At 48.4% G+C, this 22317-nt stretch overlaps 4 protein-coding genes across 4 annotated transcripts in view; 2 read left to right on the top strand and 2 right to left on the bottom strand.

Annotated features, from left to right (window-relative positions):
- Positions 1–1166: 1166 nt before the first annotated feature.
- zfand1 (zinc finger, AN1-type domain 1) lies at positions 1167–4580 on the bottom strand. The gene is made up of 8 exons (XM_030349580.1): positions 4485–4580; positions 3794–3836; positions 3673–3712; positions 3410–3540; positions 2949–3040; positions 2605–2723; positions 2006–2161; positions 1167–1406 (listed from the first exon to the last, which is right to left on the bottom strand). Exons 1-8 carry the CDS (start codon positions 4537–4539, stop codon positions 1230–1232), a joined length of 813 nt encoding a protein of 270 aa, XP_030205440.1. The 5' UTR covers positions 4540–4580; the 3' UTR covers positions 1167–1229.
- A 296-nt stretch (positions 4581–4876) lies between these two features.
- On the top strand, positions 4877–8579 carry chmp4c (charged multivesicular body protein 4C). The gene is made up of 5 exons (XM_030349584.1): positions 4877–5302; positions 6186–6363; positions 6523–6631; positions 6816–6984; positions 8124–8579. The coding sequence occupies exons 1-5, from the start codon at positions 5077–5079 to the stop codon at positions 8183–8185; spliced, it is 744 nt and encodes a 247-aa protein (XP_030205444.1). The 5' UTR covers positions 4877–5076; the 3' UTR covers positions 8186–8579.
- Positions 8580–8954: 375 nt separating this feature from the next.
- Positions 8955–12776, top strand: gimap4 (GTPase IMAP family member 4). The gene is made up of 2 exons (XM_030349581.1): positions 8955–9193; positions 9921–12776. Exons 1-2 carry the CDS (start codon positions 9163–9165, stop codon positions 10718–10720), a joined length of 831 nt encoding a protein of 276 aa, XP_030205441.1. The 5' UTR covers positions 8955–9162; the 3' UTR covers positions 10721–12776.
- Positions 12777–13184: 408 nt separating this feature from the next.
- plxdc2b (plexin domain containing 2b) overlaps positions 13185–22317 on the bottom strand; it is a 37819-nt gene continuing 28686 nt past the window's right edge. Inside the window, exons 12-14 of the mRNA XM_030349579.1 lie at positions 19263–19328; positions 16525–16694; positions 13185–15923 (exon numbers count right to left, since the gene is read on the bottom strand). Of these exons, the coding sequence (XP_030205439.1) occupies positions 15804–15923; positions 16525–16694; positions 19263–19328 (356 nt within the window). The 3' untranslated portion in view covers positions 13185–15803. The remainder of the gene's footprint in view (positions 15924–16524; positions 16695–19262; positions 19329–22317) is intronic.

Below are 22317 nucleotides of genomic sequence, written 5' to 3' on the forward strand. Positions count from 1 at the left end.
TCACCAGCCGGTCCAGGTGCGGGGGACCCTCCCCCTCGACGAGCCACCGCTCCGCCAGGCGGACGAGTTGTGATACCTGGCTCCTCACCGAGCCCAGGGGGTCGTACACCCAGTCGTGGAACCGCTGCGCCTGGGCTGGGAGGCTGTGGCCGTAGTGGGCGAGGATGGCCCGCTTGAGCGTGGGGTAGTGCGCCGCCTGGGCCGTGCTGAGGTCGCGGTAGGCGCGTTGAGCGTCCCCGGACAGGAAAGGCGCCAGTATGTAGCCCCACTGGTCCGCTGGCCACCTCTCACGGGCCGCGGTCCGCTCAAAAATCTCAAGGTATGCCTCAACGTCATCGTCCGGTCCCAGTTTGGTGAGCCGCTTCGTGGGGGCGGCGTGAGACGGCTCCCGTGCAAGCTGCTCAGCCATCCGGGCCATGCATCGCCGCAACACCTCGATCTCCTCCTCCCGCGTTGCGGCCGGGACTCCGGGTTGACTCATGGTCCTCTAGGGTCTGCCGTAGGATCGCGTTGCCCGCATTCTCCACCACTGTGGCAACCCCGATCGTCGGCGGCTGAGGTTTCCGGAGGAGATGGACCAAACAAGGCGTAGGTTAACGTTCGTTTATTTCGGTTAACCACTCATGCAAAAAAGGAACAAAGGGGTGAACTCAGGTTCTTCCTGGTCTGGGAATAAAGGACACCGCGCCGGGTCTGGTCCTGCTGCGGGGGGCGGGGTCTCGATCCCCTGCGTCTTCGGCGGCTTAGTCCTGGGGGGAAGCGTATTGGCATTAGCGGGGGTTCGTGTAATCTCCACCCTCTGCGTCTTTCCCGTTCGGTCGCGTTCCCCTGACTGGTGTCCACGCGGCCGTTAAGTCCCCTCCGCTGTCTTGCTCCGCCGGGTGCTCCGCATCTCCGTGATTGCGCGGGTGCGCTCGATGCTCCCTCCCGCATCGCGGCGCCGAGCGGCACATATCTCCCCCTGACTACCTGCCCGCGGAGAGGGCGCTGGCGGGGCTCGAACTCCTCCGTGGGATCGGGGTTGCCACAAGTTGCCAAGGGATGTAAACAACAGAAGTTGAATTTTGAGAATTAAGAGCACTTCAACAGCGGATCACCTTCCTCTTTTCCTTTCCTGTCAACATCACCCAGTCCACATGACCACAAAACACAAAGCTCGCCAGGTGCACCGTTAAAAAACTTTAATAGAGCAGAATTATAAACAAGCTAGCCCAGCGTAGCGCTAGCCGCTAGGTCTGGGGGAGGTAGGAGGCCACCTGGTCCAGCGTGGTCAGGTGGGGGTCCAGGTACTCCAGGACCGCGTTGCCCCCGTTGTGGAGCGGCGCGTCGGGGTGGGAGAGCAGTGAGAGCAGGGTTTCGTCCATCCGGAGAGCCTCTCCAGTCTCTGGATGGCACAGACGCAGCTTCTGATAGGGTCAACACAAGTAGCATGTTAGCTTTATTCTATAAGACCATAGGAGAGAAGCAGTGTCAGCTCTATTTGATAAGACATGAGGAAAGGCAAGCGGTGTTAGCATCTTGATAGCCCTATTCAATAAGACATGAGGATAGGCAAGCGGTGTTAGCATCTTGATAGCCCTATTCAATAAGACATGACTCATGAGGATAGGCAACCAGTGTTAGCATCTTGATAGCTCTATTCAATAAGAGATGCAATATGTCTGTGTGTGTGCTTTTGTGTGCGCGTGCGTTTGCGCATGTGTTTCTGTGCTTGCTGGAGAAAGTAAGTGTCTTGATAGCTCGATTCAATAAGACATGAGGAGAGACAAGCAGGGTTAGCATCTTGATAGCTCTATTCAATAAGACTTGAGGGACGAGCAGTGTTCGTATCTTGCTTCCGGTCAGTTTTTTGCCATGTAAACGTTAGCCTAATAGTGTGAGTATGTAATTTTGTGACCATACGCATAGTTCTCAGTACGTTGTTGTGTTAACATAAGCTCAGCTGCAGGTATGTTGCTTGCTAAGCTACTTTAACACACTAAGTTGCTGTACGTTGCTACAGTACCTTTGCAGTGAGCACGTTGTTGTCGTTCTTGAGGCCGGCCAGAGAGGCAGCATAGTCCACCACCTTGCCCACGCTCCACTTGGAACAGAAGAACATGGGCTGGCTGGGCGGGGAAGACTCTTTGGGAAGATACACCTGGAGGTACGTCCTCTCCACCTGCTTACACAACCATATTCCAGGGTTTACTCTAAGGTGTACTGTAATAAATGGTGAGTCAAAATTTTTGTAACCCCAACTGACAATCAATATGTGCCCATAGGATCAATGCCCTATTGGATGTATGTAAATTGTTAATCACTATTATTGATAAGTATAAGTTAGTACATTAACATTTAGCAGACGCTTTTATCCAAAGCGATTTACAATAAGTACATTTTTCAGAGAAACAACAACATATCGCTGTCGGTACAGTAAGGATGTTCATAGAAAGAAGTGCCAAGCACCAACAATAAATTGTTTAAACCATTCCCCGTAGACAACAAAGATAGCTAGGATAAAATGCTACACAATGTTAAGTACTGCGCCATGAAGTACAACATACAAAGTCAGCAATCTTATGTAGACTAATGATGCATCTATAATGATGAGGAGCAGTTGACCTGGGGCAGTCCTTTATCTCCGGTGGCGTGGAGCTTAAGTTTCATCAACGCCACTTTCGCCGCCATCGCACTGCTCTTCGCTCCTCGTCGTCCCTTAGGAGGCCCCGGCGTTTTGGACTCTGGAGTCATCACACCCCCACACACACACACACACACACACACACACACACACACACAGGATGAATGGTCGGCATGGAGCCGCATGCCGCCCGAGATGGTATATGACACGTTTCTAAACAGTGTCTGCTCGCAAATAGAAGGGAGTTGAACAGGAAGTCGGAAGTGCCACTGACTACGTCTCCATCTTGGGTTGTAAAAAATACAGAACGCAATAGTAAACTCACCCACTATCTTCTGGACCAGCTCCTTGGTGGCCGCCATCTTGGGTCTGGGCGCCTCCAGTTTCTCACAGCAGTGGTCATCCTGGTGTCGATGGCTGGGGAACCAGGAAAATGGAGGCGGTTAGCGGAGATCCAGTGGAGACGCTTCCCTCAATAGCCTCCACATTCCTCTGGAAACGACATATATAGGGACCCTACAGCTAGTAGTATTAGTCGTACTAGTAGTATTATTATTAGTATCTAGAGAGGGAACCGGTGGGTAGTAGTATAGTAGTAGTAACAGTAGTAGCACTAGTAACAGTAGTAGTAGTACTAATAGTAGTAGTTATGTTAATAGAAGAAGTAGTAGTAGTGCCTCGAGAGGGAACCTTAAGCAAGTAGTACTAGTAACAGTAGTAGTAGTGGTAGTATTATAGCAGTTATAGTATTATAATAGTAGTAGTAGAGAGTGAATCTGGACCTACGGCAGGCAGAAGTGTTTTCCACAGTGAGGACAGGTCACAGGGACCAGCTCTTTCCCTCTGCAGTCCTGGAAGGAGCAAGGGTAACTCGGAGTCCCCCCAGTCGACCGGAAGTCTCTTGGGACAGACGGCTTCTAGAGAATACACAACCCATACACAACCCAACATATTCACATACGATAAATAATACACAACCAAACATTCACATAAGATAGTAAACCACCACATTTCACATGAGGATATTCATGATAGTGTATAAGACTTACCTCTGGGCATGAATGTGAGGATCTACTTCTGTGTTCAATACTGCAAATTCGAAAAAAAATGTGATTCAGGACTTCACTTTAATCAGCTACAAATCGAAATAACATTACAATGCAATCTTACCAGAAGACCCCACCGCAGGAGTCGCAGCCAAAAGGAAGGAAATCTAGAAGAAAGATAAACCATTGTATTTATAAAAACATCGTAATTCAGGACGTGTTCGGTATCAAGAGTCTGGTTCCGTGATCAGGACTCATCTTCATAAGGTAGAAGGTGAGTCCGACCCCTACCCTACCAGGTAGGGGTCGGGTATGAGCAGATCAATAGTACAAATTGACACATTGTGAGCTTCTACTGGAAGTCTTCAACGACTCGGACGAAGTCAGCATTGGTATCTGGTTAGTGGAACTAGAGACTAGTAGCAGCTCTCTGTCAAGAAGTCTGAAGCTTCAATTACTTCATAACAGTGAAGAACATAACTTCCATAAACAGCCCTTCAGAACGTGGACTGTAGGGAAACCAGGGCATGCTGACACACAGAGGACTAACGCAAACAAGCTCACCGTGGAGACGCAATATCGGGGAGTTTATCGCCAATAAACACCATCAGAAGAGCATTATATGAACTATCCATGGAGGGATCTAGGACGGAGAGCTCCGACTCCCATCCGAATCACGTTAGCATTAGCAACAAGCTAACCGCACTACAGGACGTGGTGGAGGTTCATCTTTTGTCTTCTCTAAAATCAAAACAGAGTCAAAGAGACACTCGGCCCCATGTCTCTGTGATAAAGTCACCCGTGGGGAGACGCACCTTGCTGCTTGCAGAACTCTGTGTCACAGCGCTGTCCGATGTCCAGCTCAGCCATGTTGACGTCACTTGACCTCTGACACCCCCCCCCAAACCACGCTGCAACAGTGTTAAACTAGTTTACATATTACAAGGTTAAGGTATAGGTACATCTTATAATTTTGAATTAGATTTACAAATGCGTTTAAAGTATGTTTCGTCGTATAAGGTTAACGTATTCGATGATAGCTATGTTAAATACGATGACATATTATAACAAGTTATAACTAATAAATTACAAACAAAATGTTCATATTGATGAGTTTCATATAAATAAATTGTGTTTCTTTGGGTTGACTCGGCTTCCTATATATGAGAATATTAACATATTCCGGTCAGGTTGGCCGTGACGTCAACCAGGTGTGTGTATGTGTGTGTGTGTACGCGGACAGGTGCAGTGAAAGGCGTCCTCTCACTGGCTTGTTTTGAACAGATTTGAAAAAAGTGGTTCGTCTGGTTTGATTCGATCTTCACCCGACGTGGACGGTTGTCAGGTCTACCCGGGTCTAGTCCGTGTCTGGTTGGTACATCGATCGCGAATCTAAAGTCCGACAAAATGAGTAAAATGTCGAGGATGTTCAAAGGGAGCTCTGGCTCTTCGAGTTCCTCGTCCAGTTCCTCCAAGTCCAGGTCGAAGTCGCGGTCGGGCGCCTCTCCACAGGAGGCCATCCACCGGCTCCGGGAGACCGAGGAAATGCTGACCAAGAAGCAGGAGTACCTGGAGCAGAAGATAGAGCAGGAGATAGCTACCGCCAAGAAATACGGCACCAAAAACAAGCGAGGTATGTTGTACACTGGTAATGTATCTTTAACCATAGATCTGTCTACTAGAGACTACTAGAGACTACTGTCTACTTGCGAGCTCCTCTTAGATATGTTTTTAAACAGTGAATTGATTGACTGCCTTAAAATAGCGCCCCTCGGACCAGTGGCCACGCAAGTGTTGTACAGTTATTGCATCAAGACAGAGGTTGCAGACAGTCATGCACGCCGTGAGCAGATCGGGTTAGGTTTATCTCTCAAGGACCCTCAGCTAGGAGGTGCAGGGTGTCGAACCCGCTCTATCTCCTGAGCGAATGCTTCACTAGATATACAGAAAAGCGAGTTCAGTGCGAGGCCTAGTCTACTGGTTCTCATGACCTGCATCCCTGCTATGTTTAGAAGGAGACTAAACAAACGAGCTGGGCACGCCCAAGGATGGTAGCCTGGTGGGTGTGAGCTCATGGGTGCCACCACACCAAAGGAATGAGGACAGAATACACACTGATTTATTAGATCTAGATGGATAGAATGTTATCAATTAATATGAATGAATTAATGAATTAATATCCATTCCATCAGTCCTGCAGCAGAGCGTTTTAGCATTGGGAACAAGTATCATGATAGAGTACTCTGTTTCAGACCAGATCCTGGTCTGGTCTGATCCAGTCCGGGTCTGGTCCTGGTGTTTCCAGGATCTGATCCGGTCCTGGTCTGAAGATCCTGGTCTGGTCTGAACCGCTCCGCTCCTTTTCTGGTCAGGAGCGGATCAGACCTGATCCTGGGAATACCAGGATCATAGCAGACCAGGAACAGACCAGACCAGGTCCTGGTCTGATCCTGGTCTGGTTTGATCCGGCCCTGGTCCGGTCTGACCCGCTCCTGATCCACTCCTGGTGTTCCCAGGCGCCCTCCAGGCCCTGAAGAGGAAGAAGCGCCACGAGCAGCAGCTGACCCAGATCGACGGGACCCTGTCCACCATCGAGTTCCAGCGGGAGGCGCTGGAGAACGCCAGCACCAACACGGAGGTCCTGAAGAACATGAGCTACGCCGCCAAGGCCATCAAGGGGGTCCACCAGAACATGTAAGAAGAACCCCTAGTGGGTCTGGGTCTTCAAATCAAGACCAGAGTGGCTCTGATGTCTAAGCTATTCTCTCTCTCTCTCTGTCTCTCTGTCTCTCTGTCTCTCTGTCTCTCATTCTCTCTCTCTCTCTCTCTCTCTCTCTCTCTCTCATATCTCAGGGACGTAGATAAGATAGACTCTCTGATGCAGGACATCACAGAGCAACAGGAAGTGGCCCAGGAGATTTGCGACGCTATTGCCCGACCGTTCGGTGACACGTTTGACGAGGTGAGGCAGCGAGTATTTTGATTGGTGTATGGATGTGATCTAAATCATGTAATGTATAGTAGTTACTGAAGTGTGTGTGTGTGTGTGTGTGTGTGTGTGTGTGTGTGTGTGTGTGTGTGTGTGTGTGTGTGTGTGTGTGTGTGTGTGTGTGTGTGTGTGTGTGTGTGTGTGTGTCTGTGCGCAGGACGAGCTCCTAGCAGAGCTGGAGCAGCTGGAGCAGGAGGAAGAGGAGGAGAGGATGAAGGAGATGGCCCGTCTCCCCAGGGCACCCTCCTCTAAGGTCCCCAGCTCCAGGGTACCTTCCGGGGCCCCCAGCTCCAGGGTACCTTCCGGGGCCCCCAGCCACAGAACCCGTAGGTGCCGCTCTGATCGCTCCAACGTCATGTCTATGTTTGGACCACCATCTCAAACCCCTAACGCTTGATACTGGCACTTAATGTACGCACTTCACTCTATTGCATGTTGTACGTCCTGGCACTTAAAAATAGTACTTAGCATCCTTACTGTACCGTCAGCGCTATATTGTTTCTCTTTCTTCTGACTTATGTACTTATTGTACGTTGCTCAGGATAAAAGCGTCTGCTAAATTACCTAAATGTATAATTTTACTTTTACATTTACATTTAGCAGACGCTATTATCCAAAGCAACTTGCAGTAAGTACATTTGTCTGAAGAAAGAGAAGGAGGTACGTCCTCTCCACCTGCTTACACAACCATATTCCAGGGTTTACTCTAAGGTGTACTGTAATAAGTGGAAAGTCAAAATTGTTGTAACCCCAACTGACAATCAATATGTGCGCCCGTAGGATCAATGCCCTATTGAACGTATGTCAATTACTACTCACTATTATTGATAAGTATAAGTTAGTACATTGACATTTAGCAGACGCTTTTATCCAAAGCGATTTACAATAAGTACATTTGTCAGAGAAACACTATAGCTCTGTCGGTACAGTAATAATGATGTTAACAGAACCAAGTGCCAAGCACTAACATTCACTAGGTTAACCCATTCCCTGTACACAACAAAGATAGCTAGGATAAGATTCTACACAATGCTAAGTACTATTTTTAAGGGCAAGACGTACAACATACAATAAGTGCGTAAGAAAGGGCTGTAAGGGGGCTCTACAGAGTCCAGGTGAACTCTGGACAAGTGAGTCTTGAGTCTTTTGCTGAAGCTGGTGAGCGACTCTGCGGTCCTGACGTCGGCAGGGAGCTCTTTCCGCCACCGCGGTGCCAAATCAGAAGAGTTGTGAATTTGATGATCGACCTTTGCTTGCTCTTATAGCAATGATACTCACTGGCCAGGTACAACGGCTCCTTAAGCAATCATCTATTAGAAGGGTTTTAGAGCATTCAGCTGTGGATGTTTCTGTAGTGAACACAGCATCGTTTAGGGGTCTAGTGAAAGGCAGTAGCGTTATCATATAAGGTATGGGGCTGTGGCTGGGATTTAACACACATTTAATTGAACTTCTTGTTTTTCAGAGTCCAAGAAGAGGGTGGAGGATGATACCGACATGAAGAAACTGGCTTCGTGGGCTACATAAGACACACGCACGCACACACGCACGCACACACACTAATGAAGTCTTTTTGTATTATGCAGTAGTGTTGCCAGGGAGTAGGAAGTGCTTTGATTACATTCTAATGAAGGAATAACCTGTATTTTTATGATATATGTCCTCAACATTGATTATTTTTTGGTGATTTTACATTGTGAACATGAAACCAGACTGCTGTAAATACGTATGAAAAATTGCATTCAAATCAATCAATATATGAATAGGACTAGAAAGGATTAATTGAAGGAATAAATAAACTTAACATTTTGCGAAAAAGTTGGACGGCGACGCTTTGGGAAATGAATCATGTTAATGTTTAACCTGTGTAAATTATATTCATCTAATAAAAGCTGCTCGCATAAAAGGCTGCGACGAGCCCATAAAGTTGTCATGGAAAGTCAAACTCGAGCTGTCTGCGCGTTCCCGTCACACATCCGTCCATCATCCTGTGCTCCATGCACCCGCCTCGTTGGCTCGTGGCTTGTGATGACGTCGTTTCACGCCAACTGACATTACGTTAGTTTGTTTAATGTGTAGATACTTTTTTAAATGAAAGCATTTTTAATGATTCTACAGTACAGTCAATTCTGAGCAGTGTTCATGTTATGGTTATAATAGTTTTGGAGCAGTTTCCTACCGGGTATCTGGTGCAGTACCCCTCAATGACCAATACGAGATCGGTCCTCCGGGGTTCCCGCTTGCTGCATTACCACGGCTGACAAATAGGAGAACGGTCCTCCGGGGTTCCCGCTTGCTGCAGTCAGGGACAGAGAGAGAGGATGCAGTACCACCGCTGACCAATAGGAGACCGGTCCTCCGGGGTTGTAGCCCCGCCTTCTGACCGAGAGGCAGGAAATCCTCCTCCAGAAACTAACCTGCTCCGAACTAATGCCTAGTTAACTTACTAACTCACTACAAACTAACCCCCCTAAAGTAATACATAACTAGACCAGGAGTAGAAGATGAGTCGGACACCGAAGAGACAGGAATCAGGTGAGCTGAAACACACACTTTGGTCCCGTTTCGGTACGCAGGTCTTAATATATTATCGTAATGAGTGTCTAGTGGCATGCCGCATATCGTTACAGGACTGTATGGTAAAACATGTAATCATGTACATCGAACACGTAACTAATTCTTAGTGTAACTTTACTCACTGACGTTGTACATGTATAATAATATAAATGTAATACATGGTCAGTCTGTTGTCCCCGGAGGACTAACGTGACGTCAGCTCTTGGTTGACCAGCCGTATGGGTTAATCAAGCTATTAATCATAGCTTTAAGATCACTGTGTCGAATGAACACTCTTTAAGGAGTCCCTTAACGTCATAACAGCTGGGTTATTAACCTGTCTACACGCATCATCACTTTACTGATGAAGTTGGACTTACAACCGTACTTGGAAGTATGGCAATCGGTTGACCACTAGTTTATAGTTTATACTGTACTCATATATATTTTATGCATGATCTCTTACAAGCGTATCAGTAGTGCTTTGGCATGTAGGCCTGTGACTGACCATCTCCTTCCCTGCTATTTTGTTTATCGTCTGTAAAAGCACAAACAGAAACAAAAGTCTGTGTGCTATCATTCTATCCACTGGGACATTGAGATATGTGACATTGTTCTATCTGGGAGCGTGAGGCATGTAACCCCATTCCATCCACTGGGACCGCAACACAGTGAGGTAAGTAACCCTTCTCCTCCCTCCTCCTAGAGGACGGCCCCGACCTGGAGGAGGCGCGGCGGGCGGCGGCGGCGGCCAACCGTCTGGAGGAGCTGCGTCTGGTGCTGCTGGGCTGGCGCTGGCCCGGCAAGAGCCTGACGGGGAACACCATCCTGGGCCGCGAGGAGTTCCGCCTGGAGCGAGCCGCCGAGTTCTGCGTGAAGCGTCAGACGGAGGCCGAGGGCCGGCAGGTGACGGTGGTGGACACGCCGGGCTGGTTCTCCTCCCAGAACACCCCGCCCACCTACCAGCAGGAGATCCTGAAGGGCGCCTCCATGTGCCCGCCGGGGCCCCACGCCCTCCTGCTGGTCATCCCCGTGGGCATGTTCTCGGACGTGGACCGCGGGCGCATCGCCGAGCACATGGCCCTGTTCGGGGAGCGGGCCTGGAGGCACACGCTGGTGGTGTTCACCTGGTCCGAGGTGCTGAAGGACATCTCCATCGAGCGCTACATCCGGCGGGAGGGCCGCGACCTCAAGTGGGTGCTGGAGCGCTGCGGGAAGCGCTACTTTGTGATCGACAACAACGTGTGGGGCGAGCACCCGCAGCTGGGCCGGCTGTTCGAGGCCGTGGAGAAGATGGTGGCCGAGGTGGGCGGGGCGTACGTCCCCGAGACGGCCGAGGAGAAGGCGGAGAAGGAGGAGGGGAAGGAGGAGAGGAAGGTGGAGGAGGAGGTGAAGGGGCCGCCGGAGGGGAGACAGACCCCCCAGGAGGGCCCGGCGGGGGGGCGTGACCTCGGGGCGCGGCCCAAACACAACTCGGCCCCCAGACTGTGCAGCGAGCCGCTCTGATTCACGAGGTTCACCGCCGCCGCTGCCTCAATACTCTAAGTGCTTCGCCAGTACAATAATCTGTTGATACTACATCAGGGCTACTACGTCAGGGTCAATACTTGATCACTAATTGATCTTTAATTTCACATCCGGCCTTTATTAATAATCAGATATTACTACACCAGGACTCATTGGTTCATACTTGATTCAATCTTTATCAATACTTTCTTAATACCACATCAGGCCTTTATCAACCAATTTTTTCATACTTTACCAATACTTGAAAAATATTTAGTTAATGCCACATTAGGCCTTTATTAATAATTATTTCATACTTGATCAGGACTTGATCAAGTCATTAAGTACTTTTTTCGCCCTGTTGGAAATGCTTTCCGCCGCGAAATACTCAAAATAGATGGAAAGGACTTTTGTGTTTTTAGAGAAATAGAAATCAAACCAATAGAAGTAACTCAAGCACAGCAAGGCCATGCAGGCTGAGGACAATATGTGACTATGTCACACGAGTCTAAAGTGGCTCAGTATACGGCCTCGTCTGACTGGTTTCCAGCGGCACCAGGAGTTGAGGGGAAAGATTAGTCTTAGATTTGAGAGCCATTGTTATTCATACTATAATATTCAGAAAGAAGTTATACATCATACATATCCAACATTTTACATTAGATGTAATGTTATGGTTGTGATGTATGAAGCAAACAGTCCATTTATTGCTGTCCTTCATGTTCAGGATTTTAAGATTAAATGAATAGAGCAATATTCATATTTAATGGAAAAATGTCGCTCTTCAAGTTAGCTGTATTGTGTGTCTCTGATAGACATCCTTGGTTTTTATTTTTGAGAACTAAACCCTATCCTCCTGTGGTAACCCTAACAATAAGGGAGGTTCTTCATAGACCTCCTACATCTTCTCCATCCTCCCCCCAGAGAACTTCACCACCTCATGCACCTTCCCACCAGACACAGACCGTAGAAACACCTCCTCCACCGTCCCACCAGACAGACCTTCCAAACACCTACCACCCAAAGCCTGCTGTAGTCTAATTAGGGCCTCTATATCGTTGTGAAGGTCCCAGGAGGTGTGCCATTTTAGGAGGATCTTCTTTCACTCTGAGGGGACAGGTCATTGATCGTATCAGGCCCTTCGGTCCTGCTTTAAGCCCGGAGACTTAATCTGCACCTTAAGGCCAGACATGGGATGGCTGGGTGGTTTTTAGTTTGTTCATTTTGTGTATTTCACGTTGTTTTCCGTCGTGCATTTAACAAGGAAACACTTTACTCAGGAAAACATCACATGTTGCTGAATGCTGTCCGTCTAGTCACGTATGATCCGTTTCCTCCTGGTCCTGTTTCCTGGTTAGTATGTACCGGTTCCACCTGTTTATTATGTTCTCAGTTTTCTCCTGGTTCTGGTTTCTCCTGGATGGTATCTTCTGGTGCCTCCCGGTTCTGCTCCTCCTGGTTCTGTTTTCCTCCTGGTTCTGTAGGTCCTGGTTCCTCCTGTGTGTCTGCTCTTGGGGCAGAAGTGCACTAACTTATTGCTGACCTGTTTAGACGAATTGCTAAACGATTCCCGTGTATTGAGACCAAAGATTGCAGACAGCATGTTTCCTAAAGCGATTTCATGCTCCTATTTCATCTTTTTAGCCCCCCGAGAGCTACAGAGACTCTAGATTGATTGTCTGATTAGTGTGTTTAGTTTGTTTAGTCCAGTAGAGCAGAGGCACCTGTTTTACCGATATAACAAACAATGTGAATAATTGTTTGAATATGTTACCGTCAAATGACAAGGCTACGATACATAAATAAAGCAATGCACTAGACTTATGACCTTAGCTGCTCCTGCCTTATATCAAAGTAACTATAAGGAAATGACATGAGTCCATATAAGTTACTGAACGTCATATAGGTGGGATGATAATAGTTATGTATTATGATGAAATGGTTTCACTCCTATTGGTTACTGCTTATTATTTGTTACTCCAGCTTTTCCTTTTTAAAGAACAGGATCAACTCAATTGCTTTTCTACTGAAATAAACTGCTGACTCCTGTAACAGACTGTGTCTGTCTTTGTGGGGTGTAAACGCTGTGTGAGTGCGGGCTCTGTGGGTTTTTCCTCCTGAGAAGATACTAAAGGTGTCCAGTTACACATGAAACGTCACTTCTGGTCAAACATGACCTTAAGATTATATCGCTGAATCAACAGCCAGAGGTCATTGTGTTCAGACAGTATTAGTTGTTATCCTCGCAATTACAGAACATCATTACTCGTAATGTTATTTGTGAATATTTATTTGTCCTTTTTTTATAATAAACTAAGCAGCCATTCCCAGCGAGTCCACTAGAGGGCAGTGTCACGCTAGGAGTAACACTTGTCCGGTTAGAGCATTGACCTATTGGGAGTAGTAGTAGTAGTAAGATGATTGTACCAAATAAAGTACCAATAATTCCTACACCAAGAGGCGCTTCTTTTTTTAAACAATGTTCTTTATTATTTAAAATGTAATCAAAACACCAGAAGTTACAGAGGAGACAGAACGATGCGATACAGGACTACTGAGATAAACACTGCTCATCCTCCCTCCTTTCTACTCTTTCCCCTCTCCAATCTCCTCGCCCCTCCCTCTCTGCTCCTCTTCCCCCTCTCCTCGCCACTCTTCTCTCTGAAGTCCTCGTCGTTACTCAACGGTCTGTAGTGTTTATCCCCCTCCTCCCCGTATCCTCCATGTTGCTCCACGGCCTTGTGGTCGGACGTCAAGTGAAAGCCTCCAGAGACGCAAAACAAGGAATAACTGCAGAATTCAACCCTCAAGAAACACATGGAGCCGTGCGTCGCGAGCTGTCTTCACCCTCCGCCCCCGGTCGCAGTAAAACAAACGCACCCCAAGCAATTCCAGAAAACGCAGGGATCCAAAGTAAAAGTCACGCCGCGGCCCGCTTAGAAAACAAACCAATCAAATAAACCCAAACCCTTCTCCCCGCGTACGACTGCATTGTGGAACCTGGAAATCACCGCCAACGCTTTAACTCTAGAGTGAGGGACGTAGACGCAGGTATGGGTCTACCTGTATGGGTCATGTATGGGTCATCCATCATGGATGGGCCATGTATGGCAATACACTGAACAAATATGGGAAGGGAAGGTTCAACGGTTGAGGTACATCTTTTGGTTGAGTCTTTGGTCTCGTTACCATGAAAACAGGATGGATTATGGATAGATGTAATTAACAATGGATGAATGTAATATTGATGTTATATTGCACAGATTTTCTTTTTCATTGGAGTTGTTAAATTTCAATCTACAATAAGAGACAATCTGATACATTCTGTTATATTAATAATAATGGTCTGTGAAACCATTTTCGACTGAAATCATTTAAATGTATTTTTGATGATCAGGCTCAACTGCAAGCGATGACCAGAAATATTCACATTCAGATAAAAAGTTTAGATCAAAAGGCCACAAAATAAAAAACTGTAAAAGGTAACACCACAGTGGTATGCTAGGTTAGCCGTCAACTGATTCTAAACGTTTAGGCGGTTTCCCTTCAACCCAACTCTATCCTGTCACATAATTATTTAAGTAAGCTAATCATGAGCGTAATGAGGGCAGGAAGGCATCATAGGATACAAAGCGAAAGATAGGTCACCTATCAGATCAACCAATAAGAATCAACCGCACAGAGCCAGCTCACACGCACACACACACACGGGTGCGACACACAAAACAAAATCAAGGAATCCCAGGTATAACCAGCAGGGGGTGTGCACATCCACAACGTCCGGTCGCGTTGCGTAAGTACCGCATGGCAAATGAGAAACTATGTGCAGGGACCACTTTGTGCAAAATCTAGTCAATGACGAAATGGTAGGAAAACACATTTTTTCATAAATCAACTCAAATAGGACTGCAGGGAGGGATAATTGGAGACCTTGCTCTTCACCGAGTCATTTATCCTCAGTAACTCAATCTGCTCCCACCAGATGTAAACACAAGCGTGATGTTGTGAAGGCCATCTCATTTGAACGCAGGACGGAGAGACGCCACTGACACCCACTTTGTAACATTCATAACGTTAAGATGTCAGCCACTGCATTTGCAAGGGTTTCGTTAGTGGGGCCAGAGGATGGGTCACCATCGGGTTAATATTTTTAGAGATTCTTGAGATGACCAAATCATAATTGCTTGTTCTAACTGCTATGTGTGATCTTGATAGCTAGTTTTAGCTGGTACGAACTGTGGTTTAGGCGAGTTATAGTTTTTACACAAGGTCTTTTTAGCTGGTACATAGGATCAAAATTGTTAGTTTTAGCTACGTATTATCATAATAGCTAGTTTAAGCTACATGATCGTAATAGCTAGTTGTAATGGTACGTACGATTGTAATAGCTAGTTTTACCTAGGTTTGATCACAATAGTCTAAGCTAGTCCGTATGATCGTAATAGCTAGTTTTAGCAATGTATGATTGTAATAGCTAGTTCTATCTAGGTTTGATCGTAATAACTAACTTTAGCTGGTACGTATGATTGTAATAACTACTTTTAGCTACATTATTATCATAATAGCTAGTTCGTACGGTATGTTCTACGGCTTTTTAGTTAGTTGTGGCCGTGAAATACAGCATAGTAACTTGACACCACTGCAATGTAGCTACACCTAGCGTAGATAAGCTCCCGGAAAGCGCAATTCATTGAAATATAACAGCCGCCCCCCCTCCCCCCTGGTGCAAGAACTGTCCAAAGTAAAAAAAAAAAAAAAAGGAAACTAATCGAGAGAAACAAATCAGATGATTATAGGAAAGCCGTTTGCTGCGGTCGCAACAGAAGTCCAACGCTCATTGTTTTTGAAAATATAGATCATATAGAAGTCTACCGCGGGTACCGATGAGGTCACCAGCCATCGTCCCCAGAGCCGGTCGTCGTCGCAACAGGACCCGGGTCCCTAGCGGGTCCAGATGAGAGACCAGTCCATAATAATCCCTCTTCGGTCGCTATTGAAACAGAGAGGTTGGACCGAGCGGGCAGCGGACGGATCTCCGGTCTCTGCTGGTCCCAGTCTCTGCTGGTCCCGGGGGGGGGGGGTCTCAGAACTGGTCGGGGTCCATGAAGACGTCCTTCCCCAGTCCGGTGGGCTCCACCTCGGCGTAGGCTGGACGGCCCGACCGGCGGTAGAACTTCATCGCTGGCCAGCGCCGTGGACGCCTCTGGAAGGACGGACACACACACACGCACACACACACACACACACACACACACACACACACACACACACACACACACACACACACACACACACACACGTTCACATTCAGGGCTTTCAGCAGACACTTCTATCCAAAGAGACTTACAATAAGTACGTTTTTCAGAAGAAGGAGAAATAACGATACATCTCTGTCGGTACAGTAAGGATGTTCATAGAACCAAGTGGCAAGCTAGATAAAATGCTACAAAATGCTTAGTACTCATTTTAAGTGCAAGGACATACAACATACAATGAGCGAGTAAGCGGGGAGTGTGGGGGGGGGGGGGGGGGGGGGGGAGGGATATGCAGAGTCTAAGTAAACAAGTGAGTCTTCACACACCTGATGCTAACTAGGGAAAGAGGATTGTGTTTGAGTGTGTGTGTGTGTGTGTGTGTGTGTGTGTGTGTGTGTGTGTGTGTGTTTCTGTCTGTGTCTGCCTTTGTGTGCGTGCGTCTGACTATGTGCGTGCGTCTGACTGTTTGTGTCTGTGTGTGTATGTCTGCCTGTCTGTGTGTGTGTGTTTGTGTGTGTGATGGCGACGAAGACGAGGGTGGTGTCTGACCTCGATGAAGAACAGCCCGGTGGTGGAGGTGGGGTGGTGGTAGACGTACAGGCTGAGCACCAGCCCCGCCACCAGGACCACCATCACCACGACGACCGCCAGGATCAGCCCGGTGTGGAGGGGGCGGGTCCCAGGAGAGACCCGGGGGGCCGCTCCGTCAGCACGGGCCGCTACACACACACACACACACACACACACACACACACACACACACACACACACACACACACACACACACACACACACACACACACACACACACAGACAGATACACACACACACAGAAACACACACACACACAAGCAGATAAACACACACAGACAGATGCACACAAACACACACACAGATACACACACACACACAGATACACACACACACACAGATACACACACACACATAGATACAAACACCGACACACACACAGATACACACACAGATACACACACACACACAAGCAGATACACACACACACCGGTAACACAAAAACACACATTCAGACACACACACAGATACACAAAGGCACACACACACACACACAGGAAGATGCACACGCACAGGCAGATACACATGCACACACAAACACACACACAGGAAGACACACACAGATACACACACACACAGGCAGAGACACACACACACACACACACACAGTTAGGAAGGCGGTGACACACCTGTCTTCATATTTCTAGTGTAGTGACTCTACCGGCCGCTAGGGGGCACTCCTAAACCAGACAACTGCTTCTCGGTCTGGACGTTCGTCATGTAAACTCATCACAGCAGTCCCTTGTACCGCGGATTATATGGACGTGTTATTACAGGGAACATGGAGGCTGTTAAGATAACAGCCCCAAGGTGGACCTGATCACAGACACGTCTCCGTAATGAGAAGATGTTGCTGCTGGTTCAGAGCAGGAGCCTAATGGCTCCTGCTCCTGCTCTGAAACATCTTCAGAAACATCTTCTCATTACGGTGGTCTGGGGGGGAGGGGGGGAGCTCCACTCGACAGCCGATAGCTCGTTGCGTGGCTGCAGGACAGGCAGGAAGTCAGGTGGCCGTTATTGGAAAGCCGTTACACAGTAGTCCGGTTTAACTGGCCTGTTTTCACCTCAGTCCTCAGACACCGTGAGACAGACGGCCTCTTCGGTCAGCTGATGGTCAGCTGACCTGCTCTCTTTACGACCGGGAGATTATCATCACAGGCAGCAAGCTTTGAACTGTTGGTCACCTGCACATTGCTCAGGGTTTTTTTAAGCTCCCTAATATTTATCTGGCTGAGCTCTCCGTCTGACAGGGCCGCTGCCAACTGACTCCCTGCCCGTCTCCTCCTCCTCCTCTCCTCCCCCTCTCTCCTACTCGCTCTTCCTCCTCTCCCCTCTTCTCCTTCCCACAACCGAGCTCTCCTCTTCCTCTCCTCTCCTCTCCTCTCTCTTCCTCTTCTCCTCCTCTCTTGTTTCCCACATCTTCCCTCCTCTCCTCTCCCCTCCTCTCATCTTCCTCTCTCCTCCCCCTCCTCTCCCTTTCTCTTCTCCCAATCTCTCCCCTCCTCCTCCTCCTCTGCTCCTGGTAGTTTGGCTCCAGGAGCCTTTTTGATCTGCAGCAGAGACCTCCCTCCTCCCCCCCCCCCTCCCTCCTCCCCCCCCCCTCCCTCCTCCCCCCCTCCCTCCTCCCGGACGGACAGCCGGCCCCTAGTGCCCCCCCCCTCCCCCCTCTGGTTCTATGATCCATCCCCCTGGGTTTTGTATGCACTCAGCGTTTGCAAACAAAACAATGTAGAGGCGACTTGTACCCACATTTACATAAAATACATTTAAACCGTGCGAGAAACGCTTTCCAATCTCTGCTGGGTTTGAGCCAAGCAGCGAAATGGAAATACAGTCCGTCTAACATCGTCCCTCAACCAGGGAGACTCTTTAAGCGGTCGGTGTCATGAATCCTCTCAGAGTGGACTGAAGACATTCATCATCCTGTTTAATTTGCTGTCCTTTCCCTGTTTAATTGGCCAATCACTCCCCCTGCTCCTGATTGGCTGCCCAGCAGATATAACGACCAATCATCTTGTTCTCTGACCGATTGGCTGTTTGAATTTGACTGAATGGAGGGTCTGGGACTATAGGGGGGCGGGTGGGGGGGGGGGGGGGGCTGGCCCGTCTCACTGGGGACACAGCGCTATGAAACCTTTGGGGCTCAGATCCCAGAATCTAAAATACTACGACGCTTAAACTTAATGGACCGCTGAGACCCTGAGTGAACGAGTACAGCGACCGGGTAATCCACCAGCGCAGGGGAATCAATCTCCCGGGTGTTGTCAGCTCTTAGAGTCGTTGAAATAGGCCATCCCCCAAATACTGGTGTGTACATTTGTTTCTCTAGAGTTCATATTCTATATACTGTAGATATATATATATATCTATATCCATATCTACACATCTCTTTATTCACACCTGGACGACACCCTGGGCTTCAAAGGAAACCGTGGGACGTTGTCGAGATGATGCTGGTATGCAGCGGTGGTTTCCATGGAAACGCTGGAGTGACATGTTGGCGGTCAGACAATCTGCTTTAACATCTCCCCTCCCTCCCCCACCGCCATTTTCTGTAGAGATCTTCGGGGAAACGTCACCCTAACCCTAACCCTAAATTTACATATAAACAGTCCCTGTCCCCAGCTGTCACTCATGATGCCTCACACAACATCCAAACCCAAACAGGCGACATGTATATTGATATCTGAAGTTACCGGGTAATGTGTTCTCTGACCGCCCGTCTCCTGGTTCTTTGAGGTGGACCGCAATCTTGGTGTCATCTGGGTAGAGAGAGCGAGAGAGAGAGAGAGAGAGAGAGAGAGAGAGAGAGAGAGAGAGAGAGAGAGAGAGAAAGAGAGCGCGAGAGCCAGCAAGAGAGAGAGAGAGCGAAAGCATAAGGGCAAGAGCGAAAACGAGAGCGATTTACATCAATTAATTATGGAGTCTTCTAAATAAGGTTCCACATGCATAATTCACCAGAGGGCCGTCAGGGACTGACTTCAGCTGAAAGAATCCAGCCTCTTCAGAGAGACCTTCACAACGTTTCAGAACCTTCAGAACCCAAGGTCCCGCGTGACCCACCCACACATCAGGGTCACCCCGGACCAGAACCGGGGTCCGCACGGTCCACAAGCAAGTGGAACAGCCAGCAGCCGCCAGGCAGCTGGTTATGTAAGCATGGAGCAGAGGTTCAAGAATGTGTTCCAACACTACTGCTGAGGTTCCGGGCGGATGGAGAACATCTGGAGCTTTAGGGATTTAGGAGAACGACTCAGTGTCACGTGGTCTGCGGAACACCATTCCTCAGATCTTTGACGTTCACACACCTCCATTCCTAAAGAGCCCCCTCTCTCTCCCAATATCTCCCTCCCTCCCACCCTTCCACTCTCTCTTTCTCCCTCTCTCTTTCCCAATCTTTTCCCTCCCTCTCTCGAAATCTCTTTCTCACTCTCTCCCAATCTCCCGCCCTCCCTCTCTCTCTTTCTCCCTCTCTCCCAATCTGCTGACCACCCTCTCTCTCTCTTTCTCCCTCTCTCTCCCCCAATCTTTACCTCACATTCTTTCCCTCCCTCTCTCCCAATCTCTCACTCTCTCTCTCTCTCTCTCTCTCTCTCTCTCTCTCTCTCTCTCTCTCTCTCTCTCTCTCTCTCTCTCTCTCTCTCTCTCTCTCTCTCTCTCTCTCCCTCCCTCCCTGAACTTCGCCAAACTCTTTGATGTTGCCCACGTTGCGTCCCTCCTCACTCTAGAAACCTATCTGGTCTGGAAACACGGAGCCGGCCCACCAGAGACGGAGAGCAACAGGAGGGATCCTCAGAGCAGAACGTCCTGCTCCCCCATCATCATCATCCTCACACAGAGGTGCTGATGAAGGCAGCGGCTGTGGAAACATCTGCTTCTGTCATCACAACAAAGAGCTCTCCTCAGAACGCGTGGTGCGTGGACACGGGCAGCGCTCAGACACACAGCCGGTCAGAGACACGGAGGGGAGGATTGTTTACAACTTACCTCAGAGAGAAGGACACGTCGACCTTGAGTCAGACACACGTCCCACCCTCACGTCTGAGCGCCACTTTTGTTCCAGCATCACCTAGCAACCACACTACTGGTGAGGGAACCTTCTAGATCCTATGCGAACCATGACAACATGGTGGCTATGTGAATAAGGTTGACACAATAGAGAACCCCCTGAATGGGACGGCGGACGGCGCTACACAGAGCCAGGGAGACGTAAGGGGGGAGGAGAGGGGGTGAGGAGAGTGCCTCCCCCCTCTCCTCTCTCCCCCGCAGAGAGGAGAGGGAGGAGGGGGGAGTAAAGCGAAGAAGATGGACGATAAGGAGGCGATAAAGAGAGCAAGATGGACGACGGGCAGGGGACGGTGGCTCAGTCTAAAGGACAGAGACGCTTTCTGCTCGCTCAGCAGACACGGCCTGGCGCCGTCGGAGACCGCCAGCAGGTAACCAAGGTTACGCTGCAGGTAGTTCTGAGTCTGAGGTTCCGGTGTTCAGTATGGCATCGACCTCTGACCTCTAGATGTATAGGAATATTCATGTGACATACAGTACAAATATGAATACACATATGACATATATATACTATATACCATATGAATATATAAATATATATATATCACAAACAGTGTACAATATCATATATTCCATACAGTACATATAAATGTATACTAGTACCCTGTACCGACATAGGGATTGTCACTATTCACTATGCCAGTAGAAGCTGTTGCTACACGTGCACGTGCATTACACACAAACAATTACACGTGCTCGCGCACACAAACACACACACACACGCACACACACACACACACACACACACACACACACACACACACACACACACACACACACACACACACACACACACACACACACACACACACACACACACACACATATCGACACAATTAGGAGATTTTTGGGTGGAAAATATGGTGGCGGAGGTCCAACCTCAGGGTGCTAGCCGGTTTAAACTGGCTGTGGCTCGTTTCACGGGTCAGGAAGTCACTCAATCCTTCCTAAATCTCCGTTCTAAGCAGTATTCCCTGCGGACCGCATCTAGAACGCCATCTTTCATGTGTGGAGAATGAGGCCAGCGCTGAAGCTGACTTCCTGTCTGCGGTCCTCAACAGGAAGTGAAGAAGAACATTCTAATCAAATAAAGACAAGACGCTGAGAGTCTCAGGGTTCAGGCTTTTCATTTAAGGGATTAAGATTAAGGGTTTAGGCCTGAGGGTATTCGATTTAGGGTTCAGGGGTTTAAGATTAAGGGTTTAGGGTGAAAGATTTAGGGTTCAGGGTTGAAGATTCAGGATTATTATTATTATTTATTTAGTTTAGTTTAGGGTTGAAGGTTGAGGGTTGAGTCTGTTGGTAAGATGTGGCAGATATGTCTTGGAGGATAAATGGAGGAGGAACTACTCGTGAGACGACGGTGATTCTCATTGGTCGTGAGGATGTTGCTGTCGAGGCCCATCTGGAGAGGGTTACCTCACCCAGGGAACGCATGCTTCCAGAAAACACACGTGTCACTTCCTGTCTGAACACAACAGCTGCGTTGTGTTGATGTTGTTATTTGTGTGTGGTGTGTAGTAAAGTTGTGTACCTTCAGTAGGGACACTAGTGGGTGTGTCTGCAGTGTGTAGTATTGTTGTGTACCCTCGGTTGGGGCACAAGTGGGTGTGTGTGTGGTGTGTAGTATAGTTGTGTACCTTCGGTTGGGAACCAGGTGGGTGTGTGTGTGGTGTGTAGTATAGT

The sequence above is a fragment of the Gadus morhua genome, chromosome 23 (assembly GCF_902167405.1).
Source record: "Gadus morhua chromosome 23, gadMor3.0, whole genome shotgun sequence".
NCBI classification, from domain to species: Eukaryota; Metazoa; Chordata; class Actinopteri; order Gadiformes; family Gadidae; genus Gadus; species Gadus morhua.

What these genes read in the sequence shown, in the direction of transcription:
- chmp4c (XM_030349584.1), top strand. Translation starts at nt 5,077, where the DNA reads ATGAGTAAAATGTCGAGGATGTTCAAAGGGAGCTCTGGCTCTTCGAGT. An exon ending in TCGGTGACACGTTTGACGAG is followed by an intron (nt 6,632 to 6,815) that starts GTGAGGCAGCGA and finishes GTCTGTGCGCAG; the next exon opens with GACGAGCTCCTAGCAGAGCT. An exon ending in GGCCCCCAGCCACAGAACCC is followed by an intron (nt 6,985 to 8,123) that starts GTAGGTGCCGCT and finishes CTTGTTTTTCAG; the next exon opens with AGTCCAAGAAGAGGGTGGAG.
- gimap4 (XM_030349581.1), top strand. Translation starts at nt 9,163, where the DNA reads ATGAGTCGGACACCGAAGAGACAGGAATCAG. An exon ending in ACCGAAGAGACAGGAATCAG is followed by an intron (nt 9,194 to 9,920) that starts GTGAGCTGAAAC and finishes CCCTCCTCCTAG; the next exon opens with AGGACGGCCCCGACCTGGAG.
- zfand1 (XM_030349580.1), bottom strand. Translation starts at nt 4,539, where the DNA reads ATGGCTGAGCTGGACATCGGACAGCGCTGTGACACAGAGTTCTGCAAG. An exon ending in AGAGTTCTGCAAGCAGCAAG is followed by an intron (nt 3,837 to 4,484) that starts GTGCGTCTCCCC and finishes TCTTTCTTCTAG; the next exon opens with ATTTCCTTCCTTTTGGCTGC. An exon ending in GGAAAACACTTCTGCCTGCC is followed by an intron (nt 3,041 to 3,409) that starts GTAGGTCCAGAT and finishes CTGGTTCCCCAG; the next exon opens with CCATCGACACCAGGATGACC.